An 18,445-nucleotide genomic window follows, 5' to 3' on the forward strand; every position below is an offset into this window, starting at 1 on the left:
TGTGAGTGAGTCCACAACCACTAGGATCGTAGTTGTAAATTTTGATGGTGGTAACCCATATATGAAATCCATAAAAATGTCTGTCTACACTTTCTCTGATATCGCCAATGGCTGTAATAGTATAGGGCTTGCAACTATTTCTTCATTATGGCACTAACACATCTCACATTTAGTGACAAACAACTTGATATTCGCCCTTGTGCCCTTACAAAAGAGGATTCAAGTAATGGTATGTATGTTCAAACTAAATGTGCTACACTAGGTGATTCAGAACATTTCTACAAAACAATTGATTTATGAGGAAATTAATCCAAAAGCACAAGTTGTCCCTTGTGGGGTTAATGGAAAGAGTGGGAAGCTAATTAAAACTATCTATCTCCCATATATTACAAGTGATCTGTGTGCTATGAGAAATGGGGATCAATGAAAAGATTTTGCTTTAGCTTCTGAATGACTTTATGCAATTCTAGATCTTCTTGTTGCTCTTTGTTGCCGGAACAAAAATGGGAAGGATATCTGAATGGTTCCGAGATTCTTTCTTGTAAACGAACTCATAATCATATACCCCAATCAACTTGGTAACCCATTTTTGCTACTATATTGATGAAATCATTTGCTCAAGAATGTACTTAAAGATTCTATGATCAGTACATATATGAAAATGCCATCTGACCAAATAGGGATCCCATTTGGTCACTATATGGATGATAGCTAACATCTCCTTATTGTACAAAGTCAAATTTAAGTTCAGAAAATTCATGAGGAATAAATAAAGGTCATTCTTTACTAAATATTCTTTTCAGCCATAATTGGGTTAATATGGTTTTCAAATCTCTCTAATTGCTCTCCCATAGTCTTAAGATATGTATTTGTATAATTATTTTGTTGAATTACATTGTCTAAATTCTTTAGTTCATCACTCATACTTGACTTTTGATTGAGTCAAACAGAGGATATTCTTTATGAACTACTTCATTATTTTCTTGTTTGTTCATGTTTTAGTCGTACTATATATTTACCATGTTTAACTTGTTATCAAATTTAACTTTTTCTAACCATGCAGATAATTTTACATTTCTCTTAATTTCATTAATGAATTTATAGTAATAATTTAAAATTTTATTTCTCTCTAATTCTGAAAACATATAGAAAAACCATTGCCTTTTTCATTATTTTCTTTTGACATAAATTATTTTCTTATTGCTTCTTTATTTATAGAAAAATTATTTTTCATAACACAAAAATGAGTATCTTCTCTAACCATTTGAAAATAAGTGGGAGTTTTTTCCAAATTGAATTCGAGAAAGAGTTACAAGAGAGGATTCATCACAATCTTGATTCGAAAGGAAGAGAGAGTGGGGAATCCTAAGGAAACACAACAAAAAATCAAAAAATTGGTTGGCTCCCTAACAATAAACCTAAAATAAAAATAATAGTGCGAAAATAAAAATAAATAGTAGAAAATGAGACAAACAAGTGCTTAGGTTCTCTCAATATGGCCGCATATAGCGATAACAAAAGTAAAAGATGCACAAATTAAGGTGAACCTATTTGAACCCCCATTTGAAAACAACAACAACCACCGGAAGGAGGCTAAAGCAGTAAAAGCATTTTCAGAAGCCAAGTCAGGTACTATATAAGAGAGACAAAAATACAAATTTGACTACAGAAATCTCTACTAAAAAACAACCAAATAAGAGCTAAGAAACAGTAATCCACACAACACATAAGCAGCAAAAAATAAAGATAGCTGAAAAAATACATAAGAAAGCCACTAAAAACCCAAACCACCAAAATAAAAATAAAAATAAATAAAAAAAGCAAGAAACCCAATCAATATCAGCATAGGTGGGAGGTGTGGCGAGGAAGCGAAACACTACCGACCACGTGGGATACACGTGCCGACGAGTGGAAGACATTTGTCGATGCGTGCGGCACGTGAGTGGCATGTTGACTATAGACACCAATACGGAGACTGCCAGAAGGGAGTGGAGAGCCTAAGGAAGGAGGCAAAGTGGAGAGTGTGAGGATGACAGCAACGGAGACCAGCAAATCTGACCTAGAAGGAAGTGGCGATGCACTGGCACATGGTGGTGCGTCATGGGGGTGCATGGGTGACACGTAGACAACGGGTGGAGGAACGGAGACAAACAAATCTGTCTTGGAAGAAAGAGGTGACGCTTGGCTGAGCATTGTCGTGGAAGAGACAACGAGCGGAGGATCAAGATGAAGGTGCGACTCGATAGTGGTGGAGGTGCAGAGGTACATGCAGGGACAGAGCCAGCTTTGAGTTTGTGGGGGACTTAAGGCCAAAAAAAAATTTGAGGAGGGACCAATTGACAAAAAATATATTTTTTTTTTTTTACCTTAAAATTTTTTTTTTCTTGTAATTAAGGTGGGGGACCAGGGTCACTACAAGTCCACCCCTAAATCCGTCTCTAGGTACATGGATGGGTCCTCGACACTGCTAGAGATGGATGAAAAAATCAAAACAGAAGAAGAAAATGGAGAAATTAAAATCATAAAAAATGAAAGATAAAAAGGTGAAGCTAGGGAGGATTTTCCATTTGCCATACATGAGTTCACTCTCTAATGGAAAATTCTCTACTAGAGATGGTTCAAAAGATATATTAACAATTCCATCTTATTTTTGAGAAATATAATTTAAATCATCATTGCATTATTCTCATTTAGGTGGAGGAATAATTGTATCTAATGAGTAATGTCCATTGATTAGGTAAAATAATTTGACTCCAATTAATTTGTTTTGGTACTTCAATGCTTGAATTCTGGGAACTAGTCTGTAATAAGAGTGTATGTCCTTTTAGACTAGTGATTAATTAAGGCCTAGGGTTCTATTCTAGTTTTCATCAATTTATAATGAATCATGAAAGGTTGTCTTATACAAACTTGATTTGGTCATTCCTAATAATGAATCATTAAAATTATAATGTCTGCCATCTCTTAAACATAATAAAATACTGGTATTTAATCATAGTCAATTAATGGTTTAATTGCTAGTTCAAATAGTCCAATATGTTATTGAATTTTTTATTTTTTATTTTTTTAAAAAAAATCATATTATCTTGATATCTAAAAGGTACTCTCAAATGATAAAATAAAAAATAATTTTAAAAAAACTTCATGTCATTGTTTTTGTCTTTTCTTGCTTCAAAAACCACTTCTTTTATTTTTTAATTTTTTTTTTCACTAAAGAATTGTACTTCAAAGCACTTCTGACATATAGTTACTTACTAAACAACTAAATAATTTTTCAATAATAGAGCTTTTTGATAAAGCTCTACTCTATGTCATTGCAAGTTGCAACTGTGACCTGTCCAATTTATTTTTAATTATTATTTCTCTCAATGCTTAACATATGGGCAACAATCATCTTAATTTCCAACTGACATCAAAACAAAATTCTTTTTCCTTTCTGGGCAAACATTTCTTAAATTTACAAAAGATATAGATTCCAACCATAGAAGGCTGGCTACCTGGGCTACATTTGTCATACATGAGCCCACTCTCTCTCTCTCTCTGAGTCCAACCATAGAAGGCTACTCGGGCTACATTTGCCATACATGATGAGCCCACTCTCTCTCTCTCTCTCAAGGAAATATTTTGTCAAGTTATCTGCAGATGAAAACATTGAAAAGAATATATATGCACTGGACATAGACTACTGGTTTTTATAAAATAGACAAATTCCTGGTAACTTGAAGAACATAACTTGAAATTCTGGTTTATAAGTTTGGAGATCTACTAGAAAATTTGAGTGCGCCATACGAAGTAGGTAATTACTATGAAAGATAATAGATAGTCATGCATGGAAAAAAACTAAAAAAGTCAAGAAAAGAGAAACATAAGAGTTATATAGGTGTATTATACATGCTAGGATCATTTTATCATAGATGGATATGTCGATTTGGTGTGGTCACTAAAGCGATTGGCCGAGTGTTGCAGTGTGCGTGGTTGCATGAACAAAATATTTGAGTGACGAGTGGAGGCATGTGCGGTGGCTAGGGATAAAAAAGTGGGCGGTCTGCACTAACCGTTAACTGTATTAACCGCTAACCACTTTTGAAGGCGGTTAGAAAAAACTGCTAACCACACATATATAGAAACGATATCGTATATTATAGGGTATTATTGTATTACCATAAAAATGACATCATTTTGGTTTTTCTTTTTACTTTTTCTTTTTTTTCTTTTTTTTTTTTTTTTAAAAAAAAATCTTTTGAAAAACAGTTAACGGTTATTAGGGTTATTATTGCTAACCGCCTAGGCGGTTAGCGGAAGTGTGTAGTGAAGGCGGTTACGGTTAGCGGTTTTAGACAATAACTAATAACCACTAACCGTAACTACCTTTTTCACCCCTAGCGGTGGCCATTGGTGACGGGTCTTCCACAGTTCAATAAATCTGTACCTTGCAAACTTGATTCCGATTTTAGATTTCAAAACTTTGGTGGTTTTAGATTTCAAAACCCTGGTCCGAAGAAGACCAGGAAGAGACCGGCAGTGTTGGTGGAGGCACCTGGCGACTCATGAGCCATGTGGACAACTGACAGAATATTCAGATAGAATGTGGAAGGTCCAATTGGACTGATTAGGCGAACTCTAATACCATATAAAAATATATGACAGGAATAAGAAAAAGAGAAGAGAGCGTAAGTGGAGAGAGAAACGATGAAGTTTTAGGACTACATCTTGCATATTAAGTATATTGAACTGTATCGTTAAGTCTCCATTTATATAGAGGCAAGGAATTGTGAACAAAAAATATCCTTGATTAGAACGTAAGGTAATTAAGGAATGAACCTGCCAAGAAACTGAATAATATAAAATATTATAACATGCATGATATAGTTTTATTGTGAAGCTAGATAGTAATTAATGTCCTCCATATTATAATATAAATTACATGATTAAATTCATTATTTTTAAAAGTTTGGAATAAATAATTATTTAAAATACTATTATAAGAGAAAAAAGCTGCGAATTCAAATCTTATTTTTGTCATTTATTATATATATATATATATATATATATATATATATTAAATCTCACTTATTAATAAAGAGTTTAAGCTGAAGGCTCAGAGTCACGGATATAAATAAGATTCATGCAATACACACGACGACATGACAACTCAATATATAGCTATTTCAGTTTGAGGATTTTGATCTTTCAAAAAAAAAACAAAAGTTGGTCGATTTTTCAATAAAAATTTGTACTATATATTAAAATTAATAATATGATAATTATGAGGATGTGATCACAAGCCAAAATAAGGAAAATGGATAAAGCAATAATCGTATGGTTGCCAATTTGGCATGGCCCACGTACGTAAAAGGCGAAAATCCTCTGAACATAGCCTAGCTAGGTTTGGGAGATGGGGCAATAATTAGGGTTTATTAAGTCAAAGAATATCTTAAAGTACAATTATAGTTTTAAAACTTGAGTAAAAGGTAAAGATTGAGGCCTCTAATTGGTTTCTGAAAGAGTGGTTCTATGAAAATAGATTAAAGATTGTATATATATATATATATATTCTCCCATTAGTATTGAATATGAACTCATCATCATTAAATAATTCATGATCTCTTACACCTTCAAAAAACACAACATGCCATGTTACTATTGTTTTTCTCATGACAACCTTTGGGACAATATTTGACTTGTCCAACTCCCATCACACACATATATATACATATAGGAGACAATATGAGACACAAAATACCTGTCTCTCTCTCTTTCTCTCTGTTGTGACAGTTGATTCCGTGAAGGGTGAGTCCTTATCACTAAAAACTCAACAATGGCCAGTCAAATTGTTCTAATCAGCAGTTGCAATCCCACCAGCTCATCTAGAAACAATGCACCCTTTCTCACCTAGAAACAAACCACCTTTTTCTTCTCTTTTTTTCTCGTGTAATGCTATTTAGTAGACTATTAAAATAATATCATATAATTAGAATAATGACGTACGTACATAGCAGTGAAAAAGGGCATTTGAATAAACAATTAAAGGATTATGAAAAAGAAAAAATTATCGACTAATTTTCAATACTACCGAATCATCTCAGTTGTATTGACAGGCGTATTCCAATTTACTCAATAATATTGCTCATTTTCCCTCTATCTCACTAGATCTCTCCCTCTCCCAATACGTGCACGTGAAACCCCAATAATTTCTCATGCACAAGTGGGTCCAAAAGCCAGCCCTTCCTCTTTTGTTGTCATGCCAAACTTCGACTCCCAAGAATCTCTCCACACCACTCTCTCTCTCTCTCTCTCTCCACTGTTCTTCTGCTCCTTCCTTTCTCTTTCAAACCCATTTGATATCTTTCTTCACTTTCCTCAGCCATGGTGGATGCGATGCCCCTTTTGCCAATGATGCTTCCTCTTCTGTTTCTTTACCTCAGTATTAATGCAAATGAGGTTCACTGCTATGAAGAGAAGACCCTCAGCCTGCAAACATTTCAATGGAAGCAGCAAAGTGGCAATAATCCAAGTTGCCTCTCCCGGAAATCAAGTGAGTTTGGACAAAGAGAAAAAGTAAAGCTCATAAAACTACTTGTCTATAATGGTGGCCATTGCTTTTTTTTTTTTTTTTTGTAACTTTATTTTATTCTCCACTTTGGGATCAGTTAATTATCTACAATTAATGCTTTCCTTTTTCATGCTAGTATCTAATACTTGTATGCTTTAGGGCAGTAGGTTGAATTTTCATCCACTGGGTGCAAACCCTAAAGAGTAAATAAAAAGTTCAAACAAATTGGTGGGCATTTTCTTTTGTACCCAAAAAGAAAAAGAACAAATCAAAATGAGTTTGACTGAAGTTTTTTTCTCCTTTTTTTCTTCTCTTTTTTAGGTAAGTAAAGCAATCAGAATAGGATGCTATATGTTTGGCTAAAGTGTCAATTATTAAAGTAATATGATATCTAATTAGGATATTTATTATGCAAAACCTAAATATTGAAAGCCTAAAAGAATCAACTTCAACTCCCTACAATAAATCATTTACTTTAATTAACACTAAATAAATGATGAGAGATAATCAATTAATCTTAAACTACTACAATTCATTTTCGAAGGAAATAAGCAAGGTAATATTAAATTTGAGATTTTCAAATTCATAAATCTCAGCCGTTCATCTCATTTAAGCTTTTAAAATAAACCGTGTTTCATAATTTAATAAGAAAGTTACTCTCAAGGAAACATAGATTAAGTAATAAATATCATAAAAATGGAACTTTTTTGTTAAGCAATCAAATAAATGAAACCTGCAGATTTAGAAATTTAGGGTTTAATTAAATATATATTTTTTATTTACTTCAATAGCTATGATTTGTTTGGTGCTTTAAGGGAAGGAGAATGGTGCAACCATATTGGAAGTGAAGCACACAGACTACTGCTCGGGAAAGATCATTGACTGGAATAAGAAGCTACAAAAGCGTTTGATATTGGATGATTTTCATGTCCGGTCACTGCAATCCCGGTTTAAGAACACGGCATCGGTGGCTGGTACCGGAGATGCTTCAGAAGCTCAAATGCCATTAACATCTGGCATAAAACTTCAGACTCTAAACTACATTGTAACCATAGGATTGGGAGGCAGAAATATGACAGTGATTGTAGACACAGGAAGTGATTTGACATGGGTTCAATGCTTGCCATGCAAGTTATGCTACAATCAACAAGAACCTCTCTTCAACCCTTCTTCATCCCCATCATACCAGTTAGTTTCCTGCAATTCATCAACCTGTCAGTCTCTGCAATTTGCTTCTGGGAATCCAGGAATCTGTGGGAGTAACCAATCTACAACTTGTAACTATGTTGTTAACTATGGAGATGGATCATATACTAGAGGAGAGCTAGCTCATGAGCATCTTAATCTTGGAACAACTCCTGTGAACAATTTTGTATTTGGCTGTGGAAGGAACAACAAAGGTCTTTTTGGTGGAGCTTCAGGTCTAATGGGTCTGGGAAGGAGTGATCTCTCAGTGATTTCTCAAAGTTCTGCCATTTTTGGAGGAGTTTTCTCCTACTGTCTACCTTCCACAGAAGCTGGAGCTTCTGGTTCATTGGCAATGGGTGGAGATTCTTCAGGGTTCAAGAATTTCACTCCCATTTCTTACACCAGAATGGTTCATAATCCACAGCTATCCACCTTCTATTTTCTCAACCTTACAGGAATTAGCATTGGTGGGGTGGCTTTACAAGCTCCAAGTTTTGGTAAAGGTGGAATTCTGATCGACTCTGGAACTGTTATTACAAGGCTTGCTCCATCAGTTTATGAGACTGTGAAAGCAGAGTTTCTGAAACAATTTTCTGGGTTTCCTCCAGCACCTGGATTTTCTATCTTGGACACTTGCTTTAACCTCAGTGGATATCAGGAAGTGAACATTCCTGCAATGAAATTTCACTTTGAGGGTAATGCTGAGATGTATGTGGATATAACAGGCATCTTTTATTTTGTAAAGACTGATGCATCTCAGGTTTGCTTGGCTCTTGCAAGCCTCTCCTACGAAGATGAAATTGGTATTATTGGGAATTATCAGCAGAAGAATCAAAGGGTTATATATGATAGTAAACAGTCCATGCTGGGATTTGCAGGAGAAAGTTGCAGTTTCATGTGAACTGAAGAATGTGATCAATACATATATATCTTCCGAGCAGAGCCAAACTATATATGATTGGCAATATAATTAATGCAGATGTATGCAGTAGTTTGTTTATTTCACTTCACACCATTTATATATAGTTATTTTGTCCATTCGGGGAAGATGTAAAACATAACAACGCCGTTTGTGATTTTTCAGATTGTCTCCCAAGTTTAATAATGCGACTTCTTAATGTGGAGAGCAAGAGGAGTACAAACTGTATATTCATTCCTTGAAATTTTTCTTTCCATATAAGCTCTGAAGTACTGTGAAAAAAGGATGTAGCAAAATTGGGTTCTAATTTCTTTGCTTTGTCTACTGCTGCAGATCATGAAAAGCTGAGAGATTTCCCACGTTTTGCTATTCTTTGAGGCTGGAATTTTTCCAAACATCACAAAATTTGAACCATTCTATTTGTATTCCGGTAAATTGAACAAGTCTTTAGCAGAAAACTTTTTGTACGTGTAAGGTCAATGTTAATTAGATGCGAAGGATCTATGGCATAGCAGAATAAGACCTGCTCTACAACAAAATAAACATGAACTTCATCCATTGGAGCAATTTCTTGAATTTGGAGCTGTGGTTTCAATAATACAAAATGAATTGAGAAAACGAATCTGCTTCAATGTCAGGCCTCTCTGCTTCATGCTGATTCCAAATCCTAGAGCAGAATTGAAACTGGGTTGGCAATATACAATCTGGGTTGGCAAACATAATTATCATATGTTTGCATGTATAGAAGTCCTCAACAACGGTGCATTTGAAGGCTTTTATGATGAAGGGCAGGGCTTTGAAGGACAACCAAGCCCATCCACTGAGGTACATCAAAAGAAGCAGTAATTTCAATGCAGCAGAATTGCTTACCCTCGTCCAGGTTGTAGAAAAGAAGCAGTAATTTCAATGCAGCAACCACAAAGTCCTATTAGATGTGCTTTTTCTTTCAAGTTGCTGCATCTTAGTACATCCCTAGATTGATCAAGTGCTGTTGACAAGGGAGGCCATTTCAACAGTATCAGGTTCAAGAATACTATTATCTTTTTTTGTCCTCATCTCAGTTGGAAGGGTAGAGAAGTTGGGATCATTTCTGGGTATTAAGTATAGGAAACCAAGAGGAACTAGTCTCAACAAGCTCCTAACCAATATAGCTATCCAAAGGTTCTCAAACTGTGTCCTTGTGACTTTTAAAATGTGGAGGAAGAGGCCTCCTGCCCAAGAAGATGAGAGCATTCCAACATGGTCGATTGACATAAGCAGAGCAAAGAAAGTGCCTTCTATACCAGGTGGGCAAAGCTTGGTACTAAGTACAAGAAGAGGCATCCATTTAATACGCCCTATCATATGAGTAACTGCTGCATCAATTACAGCAAAGAAAAAATCTGGTACACCAAATTTCAAGTTTAGGCGTAAAACCAATACTAAATCTAGCAATCCTGATGCACCAAAGAGAAACTGAGACCAGAAAAGTATGTCGTGAAAAGGGTGGTTTTTTAAAAAGTTTTGGTAGATAAGGACCCCAAGAAGTGAGCCAGCTGCACCAACAGCATATGTGGATCCAATAACCTCCTGCATGAAGCATAAGGATAATGAATTAAAATTGACTAGGTTTATCATAAAGAGATATAAATAAACACTGTTTAATGCAATGAAAAAAATTCTGCAAATGGGAACTATTCTTTGCTGAAAATAATTTGGATTTAGAAAATATATACTGAAAAGGTAGCAACAAAACAATAAATGCAGGACAAATATGGGAATAAGAGGAAGGAAGTAATACAGCAGATGTAATTTGGAATGGCATTCAATGTCATGATCATACATGTAATAAAAGTTCAATGGTTAAAAAGATGGATGATTTGAAAGTTGTCTGAATGCATTAAGAATAGGCAAAGAATATCATGGCACCTGTGAGAAAGACGGACCTCCCTTGGCATCTGTATACCAATAAAACATTCCTTCATTAATATTCATGCTTACAGCAAGTGATAAGTACATGTATAGACATGGCCTCCACACATCCGGGCATTTCAATGTTGTCCACATAGACTTACTGGCATCCAGTAACTTTTCGTTTACCTAAATTAAGAGCTTGATATGAGCATAGAAGAAAGCAGGAATGCGAGAGGTGCTTGATAAGGTAACCTTACCCGTCTGTACGTAAAGTTATGGGCGTGGGATTCCCTCAGCACCATTCCAACCAAAACAACCAGTCCTGGTGGGATACTAAGCAACCCAAAGACACCCTGTCAAGAAAGCGTACAACTTTTAACAGGTAGCAGGTATAATTGAAAAAAGAAACTTGACCTGAGAAGTTATAGTATACAAATTATATATATATATAAAAGCTGGATCCTTCCTTTGAGTGGCCAAGAATTGCGAAATATGACGTGAACTCAAAATTTTTAGTGAGTGAACCAGTTTTTCATTATTTTGAGATTTTATTTCAAAATGTTTTCTTATATGGTTCTTTAAGTGACAAAATTTAATATAAGAAAATTATGGTCTCACAATTTACTTATCCCCAAAACTATACATAGTACCTATAATTGGCCATATAGGTATTGCGTGCATTGATTCTAAAAAATTTATATTCGTCCTATGCAGACAGAGTTTTCCTCCAAACTGGATTGAAAAAAAATTCATCCAACCTAATTTATACTAATGGCGTGTCCTTTGAGCATGTGAAACACATTGTTTTTTAATAACATGTGAAATGCATATGTTTTTTTAATAAAATTTCTTCCAAGTTTGTCTCTACTATTAAGAACATATGACTTTCACATGATCAAATGACACGTGTCATTATTATAGATTAGGTTGGAGGATATTCCTCTAACCCAGATCGAAGGAAAACTCTATCCTTATGCATATACACATCATTCAGGGTTCATAGCACATCATAACTGAACCAATTTTTCATTATTATGAGATTTTATTTCAAAAATATTCCTTGTATGGATTTCATCAAGTGACGAGATTTAATGTAGGGTAATTATAGTCTCACAATTTACATCTCTCCAAAACTACAGGGAGACAATTTAAAATTTTTAAACATAGTACATTAACTACCCAAAATCGGTTGATGAAATAATTATAGTCTCACAATCTAGTCTATGATGCATATGTGCAACAAGAACATGAATCGTGTAATTTGATATTCATTTGGACTGCAGCTTTTTTCATGCCGGGAATCATCTCCAAATCTTATTTGTCAGATATCAGATTAAAAAGAATCGAATAACCAATGGTCAACGAATCACAATCCATGGCTGAAGGCAGCTGAACAAAAAACAAAAATTGGACAAGGATATAGTTGCAGGCTAAAGATGCAGAAAAATGAATGTGATCAAAAGGAAAAAGGCAACATAAGTTGAGCAAAAGCTTACCTTAGGCCCAATTAGGTGAACAAAAAAGCCACTAAGTGAAAATCCTACCAGTGCTCCAATGGAAGAGCTCAGTCCGCACAAGCTTTGCATATCACCGGCAAGGGATGGATGAGTTATACTGTTCTGTGTCACACAGGCATCAATGGTAACATCTGCTATAGCTATTCCAGCACTGCCTGCCATTAGAGATAACAAGGCGAATCCAAGATGCAATTTCTTGTGTAAGGATAGCACAAGCATGGAGATGACACCAAGAAAACCTGCAATGCGGGAGAAACTATCCAGTAAATAAATGCATCCAGCCTGGCACAAGCATGGATAACAAACCAAGAAACCAAAACTTAACAGAGGGAAAAGCTCTTTGGTAATCAAATGCATCCAACTTCTCTCTCCAATCCGGCGCCCCCCCCCAAAAAAAAAAAAACAAAAACTCTCAAAGCATGAACTATCCCAAGGGCAATGCATGCAGCTTACATATAGTCTTTTAAATTTTAATTTAAGGACTTATCACACAACAAAAATAATGGTAAAAATTCAACTCCTCCAAGCAAAAATAAAAGGCACATCTTACACAAAGCTAATGCAGCATCAGATAATTGACAAATAAACAACTCTCAAATATATCCCAGGTAGAATGCATGTGAATGCACACAGTATGATCATAAAGGGGCAGACCCACGCTGTAGCTTGGGGTGGGGGGTGGGGTGGTGGGGATGGCATGGCCACTTCAATTTTGTTTTTTAAATGTATACAAAGTAGGATGGCACAGACCGAATACTGTAATATGCTCATGTGTGCTGAGGTGTTTAGGGAATCTACTCTTAATATGGTCAGTCATGTGTGCTTACCGTAAATTGGAAAAATTGGAGAAGGCTGTTGAGCTGTTTAGGGAGATAGAAAGAATGAATATTGCATCTTATAACACACTGATTGCAGGACATTGCAGTAATGGTCTATTGAGCTTTGCAATCAAGCTTAAAATCAAAATGGAAAAGAATGAGGTGCACCAGGATGTGGTTATATTTAACAATCTTATCCATGGATTTTACGAGGAAGGGAAATTACACGAAGGTAATAAGGTTTTCATTGAGACCATGCATGTTACTCCTAATACTGATAAATGAAGGCTATGAATGTTACTCCTAAGGGAAATTACACGTAGCAAAATTATGTGGGAACCCCTCCCCAAAAAATAAAAAAACTTTCTAGTCCCACCCCAATGATCACTTGACGCAGAAACTAAAAGCAGAGCCCTATGACCATGATCAAGCATTGTGCTTTTCAAATCTCTCTATTTTCTTCAAATTTGATGCAGCAAACTTGTTTGCTTGAGCCATTTGGCTTCCAGGATTTGTTGAATAATTTCTTTTATTTTATATTTCTTTGCCAGGCTGGCTTCTTGAATACTTGCAATAGAAACCATTCCAGTAGAACACAGGATTGATTCTTCCTCCTTATTTTGTAGTTCAACCTATACGCATGTCCATTTTAGCATCCCTAGCTGCAGGCAGTAGAAGTTGTCGATGGGAAAAAAAGGCTATGAATTTTCGGGTATATCAAAAGGAATTTCATTAGCCACATTTAGAAAACAATTTACGACATTTTTACACATAGTATATTTGACAGTCTTACTGTGTGCCTGGGAGCGCCTTACATTTTAATGATATTTTGATGGGAAATGCTAGACATCCCAAGACTTCCTTTCCAAAAATTGTTCCCAAATGATGTGTCACCATCCCATGAGTTGGTGACACACTTCCCAAAATAATAAATCTCATAAGGACATATCATTTGGGAATCAACTTTTGGGAGGAAAATTTGGGGTGTATAGCACTCCTCTATTTTGATTACTTATTAAAAAATAAATAAATAAATTTGACAGTCAACATTACAGTTTTTCCCTCTTCAATCAGGAAGTTATCTCTCATTTTACATATCCACTTTTCTACTGTATTTGACAAAGTTCACATTAAGTTCACAAAGAAGGGAAAGATTTAAGGAAACTAGGTTCATCTCTAACAACTTGAACAACAACATTCATGACCCTGATTTAAGCTCTATGCAAAGCAGGATGGATAGGAAAGAAAAATGAAAATTAAAGAAAGAGAATACACCAATTACACCAGTGATGGTTAAGATTATTGGAAGTTCGGCAGCTATGCAAGTAATTAGAGGATATGAATTCTTTTAAAGCCTTCTATGTGCCAATTAATGGAAAGAAGCTGGATGACATAACAGAGGATGAACAAAAGAAGCCATAAGAGAAGGCTAAATGGAAGATACACGAACATCTAGAAATTGTCTTATGCAATCATGGGCATCTTTTGAATAAAAAATATATATATCTGTGTGTGTGTGTGTGTAGAACCCATTCCCATCAAGAAAGCTCCAGCAAACAAACACATAATAAGCTGTACGAAGTTTAAGGAAGGATAACTGGTGGTGAAGCAACAAAATAAGATCCCCAGCCTTGTGAATAAACTATCATTCAAACAAGAATGTTAGATTCTTACATAATATTGTTTCTTTGTGGAGACCTTGATAATATATCTAATCAATTCGTCAGAAGGAGGGTCATGTAACTAGTTAGTTTGTTCTGTGAAGGAAAACAAAGAGATCTACAGCGGGAAAATAAAGATGAAGGGAGGACTTTGTCGATGAAAAAGTGTTCCACGGAAAACCAAGCCAATATCATACTTAAGGAACAAGGTATTAAAATGTGCTTCCTTCTTTCTTGTTATTTAATGCACAAGCAATGAAGAACTAGAAATTAATTCACAAAAAAAAAAAAAAAAGGAAAGATATTTAGCACTTGTTCATTCTTAAGGAATTATAGGAGAAAACAAAATTAGCGTTCTTAAACAGAAAAAAGGAAATTTGATAAGAACTCAGACTAAATCAGGAAGAGAATTTAAAGAAAAGAACTATAAAAGGAAAACAAATCCTCCTTTTGCTCAAAGAGTTAAACTTGACCAAAAACATACATCTTTATTTATACTGGAGGTCCTTTTATACACCAAAGTTCCCAGCTGTTTCTAATCTGATAATAATCGACGAACAATAGTCATAGTTGATATCAATCAACTAACAAAAATCCTAATTGAATAATATGCTTTAACAATCCAAACAATATGAGAATTGTTATGGTTTGTTTTATATAATCAATTTCCTCCTTAAACTGATAAAAAATTGTTGATAACCTGATAAGTTTGCTCGACATAATCAAGAATGATTATTTCTTTTTCTATTTCTCCCAGTTGCCTTCTCCGATATTAGTTTCAGCCTCTGTTTTACTCAATTTTTAATATAGAAAACAGAGTGTCCAACAGAACCCGAGAACTACTTCTTCTGATCACCTAGACACTGAGCTAGATTGGCCAACTTGTTCCTGTCAAGAACACCAACACCTTGTGATGTAGAATTCCCCTACTTAGATGTAGAAGGCTTTGACAATTGGTAGCTCTTTCTCTATAGTGAGCCTTCTTTATTTTAAAGTGGTTGATTTCCTCAGCCACAAAACTTGTGCAGTAGTAGTAGCACTATCTTCCTTTCTATGGATAGGCAAAAGTTGGAATAGCTTTGTGATCTGTTCCAAATCTGTCACTGCCCTTCACACAAAGATTTTACCGTGTACTCCAATCAATCTTCATTGCTAAGCTCTTATACCAAATGATATGGACAGAAAGAGAATTTAGAGAAAAGAACTTTGAAGAGCTATGGTTTGGGTTTCTTCTAGGGAACCCAACTCCTCCATTTGCTCAGGGAGTCAAATTTGGCAAAAGACATAATCTTTTTTCAGACTGGAAGTCGTTTTATACACTAACATTCTCAACTAATTCTAATTTGATAACAATCAACTAACAATAACCTAATCGAATAATAAACATTAACAATCCCAACAAGATGAGAAATGTTATAGTTTATTCTATCTAAACAACTTTTCCTAAACTGACTAATTAAATAACTCCTTCCCTAAATTGATAAAATAAAATTTGTTGATACCCTGATAAGATTATAAGAAGAACTGAAAATTTTGCTTCAATCCTCCTATAAAATCCAAAGCATTAATGAGACACTCCCAAAAAGTTTTCCCAAGATATTTCTAACATGGGTCATTAGAAAATGAAAAGCATAACTTATCAAAAAAAAAAGAAAATGAAAAGCATAAGGGAGGTGATATCTCGAATAAGCATATTTGTAGTTCTATCCCCAAACTCCAAAACTTAAAAACCAGAAAGAATAAGAAACTGCCATTAGCAGACCAGCTATATCCACTAAATAGCAGAAAAACAGATTTATCATCTCCGCAACACTATACCTAGAGAAAACAATATATGGGTATGGAACATATACCTGCGGAAACAAAATACGGCCGTCTTCGGTACCCAAGAATTGGAACTGTATCAGTGAGGAGGCCCCAGAGAGGCTTGACAACCCAAGGAATTTGAATGATCCCAAAATACACCTGAGCTTCAGAGGGCTGCATTTTCTGCTCATCCTTCATGTAATACAGTGTACTAACTCTACTCAGACCAACACCCAAACCCTGGCTCACTCCATACACAACGACCACACCCAACACAAAGCTCCAATGCAACTCTTCACTGAGCATTTTCAACCATTGGATAGGAGTCCATAGCAATCCCCAGAACCCCATTTTTCTTGGGTTCACCTGGTTCTGGTTCTGATAACCAACTTGAAGACTTTCTTCTGCGTCTCTCATTGACCAAATCTCTCATGTAAAAATTGGGAAAACGGGAAGTCTCAAATACCCAGTAGAAATCCAAGACTTTTATGAACTGGGATGTCTCAAATTCCAAAGTTGGTTGCGTCATTGACTCGCAAAAGTTAAATGGGTCAGTTTTAGCTTGCGGAAGCAAAGTGAAATAATTTAAAAGAAATATTCCCATTCTTTACGTTTGACTGACAAACCAATTTGGATTTGGATCTGATCGTATCGTTATTGAGTGAGGCGGTAACTAGTGAAATCTCATCGGGTCTCTGTCGGTGTCTTTGTCTCCTGAGCCCTGGGGCACGTCACGCCAGTGTGAAAGTGATCTTGTGCGATTGGGTCAACGGTAAGACCTTTTCTTTTTTCCTTGAATATTCAGTTAATTATGGTTTACGGTGAAAAATAAAAATATTTATCTACTATAACTAATCGGAAAAGAAGGCAAACTAATAAAAGCTAGCTTACTATATCTAAACAAATGCCAAAAATAGATAAATAAAAAAAATAAAAAAGAGAATGCGTCAAATGAATTAAACAGCCTTAAATTTTCTCAACAAAAAATGCCGTCATTTAAGGCAGGAAGGAAAGTCAAACCAAACGTGGCACAAGGAGGAACACGAACCATTAAAGGTCCTTCAACCTTTCTCGAGCCAATGATGGCACTTCCAACAAGCACGAGAAAGAACATGAACCTCAAAAAGTCAATCAACTATTCTTAAACCTAACTACAAAACCGCTACAAAAGCACATCAGAAAGACGATCACAGCAACAAAGAAGACACTGATGGAGGAATGAACAAAGTCATTGATGGGAGGCATCAACCGGGTGTTCAGAGAACACCACAAAACAACCTGTAACAAGATCTGAGGAGCATTCAACAAAAAAAGGCTTGGAGAGGCGGTTCCACGTGCACCACACGTGCCCCAATGCGGTATGTGGTGCTGATCAAGATTTAACGGAGTTTGTAAAAATATTCACGCTTGAAAAATCAAGAGTATTTTGAGAATTTTGACAAGATTTAATAAAAAATCTTAACGGATAAATGGACATTACAAAAAATTGAAAGTTTAATACTCTAAATTAAGAGTTTTTGAACTTTAAAAATAATGCCAAAACACATGAAAGATTATTGGAATTTTGTGAAGTTTTCCCCTATTATATCTTACTTACAACAAGCCGACCATATATCTATTTTAGTGTGGGACTTTGTGCATGATTTTGGACAATTCCCAATGAGTCTTGCTTGACTACAATGAAAAGAAATATCAAATATATCAATGGGACACTAAATCACAGTGCATGGCATTCTAGAGACACCCATTTGGACCTTGCTAGATATTGAAATGTTGACTGGGTTGGCAATGCAAATGACAGGATGAGCACTTCACGTGCTTGCTTTTATGTTGGCGAGAACCTATTGGCTTGGATGAGCAAGAAGCAGAATATTCAACCTCTTTGTCGACTATAGAAGCCAAGTATATTATTGCTGGTAGTTGTTGTACTCAGTTACTTTGGATGAAGCAATTGCAAATGGATTATGAGATTGATCAAGGCATCATTGATCTATTGTGACAACACTAATACAATCAAAATGGACTGGAGAAATTTTTTCCAGAAAAAAAGGCGGCAGTTGTTCGTTAAACGAGTCCAACTTGTATGAATG

The 18,445-nt window shown here is 35.3% G+C and overlaps 2 protein-coding genes across 3 annotated transcripts; one reads left to right on the plus strand and one right to left on the minus strand.

Annotated features, from left to right (window-relative positions):
• The first annotated feature begins 6,263 nt into the window (after nt 1–6,263).
• On the plus strand, nt 6,264–9,100 carry LOC132186402 (aspartyl protease family protein At5g10770). Of its 2 annotated transcripts, XR_009440748.1 has the most exons (4): nt 6,264–6,535; nt 7,369–8,722; nt 8,826–8,885; nt 8,994–9,100. XR_009440748.1 is itself a non-coding variant. In XM_059600367.1 (2 exons), exons 1-2 carry the CDS (start codon nt 6,367–6,369, stop codon nt 8,640–8,642), a joined length of 1,443 nt encoding a protein of 480 aa, XP_059456350.1. In that variant the 5' UTR covers nt 6,264–6,366; the 3' UTR covers nt 8,643–8,746. The 2 variants fall into 2 exon arrangements, 1 of the variants encoding a protein (XP_059456350.1); XM_059600367.1 differs by lacking the exons at nt 8,826–8,885; nt 8,994–9,100 and having other exon boundaries at nt 7,369–8,746.
• Nucleotides 9,101–9,189: 89 nt separating this feature from the next.
• On the minus strand, nt 9,190–16,961 carry LOC132186401 (probable folate-biopterin transporter 3). Its single transcript, XM_059600366.1, has 5 exons — nt 16,403–16,961; nt 12,050–12,309; nt 10,811–10,906; nt 10,569–10,739; nt 9,190–10,229 (listed from the first exon to the last, which is right to left on the minus strand). The coding sequence occupies exons 1-5, from the start codon at nt 16,770–16,772 to the stop codon at nt 9,642–9,644; spliced, it is 1,485 nt and encodes a 494-aa protein (XP_059456349.1). The 5' UTR covers nt 16,773–16,961; the 3' UTR covers nt 9,190–9,641.
• Nucleotides 16,962–18,445: the final 1,484 nt, after the last annotated feature.

This window comes from Corylus avellana, chromosome ca7 (genome assembly GCF_901000735.1).
Source record: "Corylus avellana chromosome ca7, CavTom2PMs-1.0".
NCBI lineage: Eukaryota > Viridiplantae > Streptophyta > Magnoliopsida > Fagales > Betulaceae > Corylus > Corylus avellana.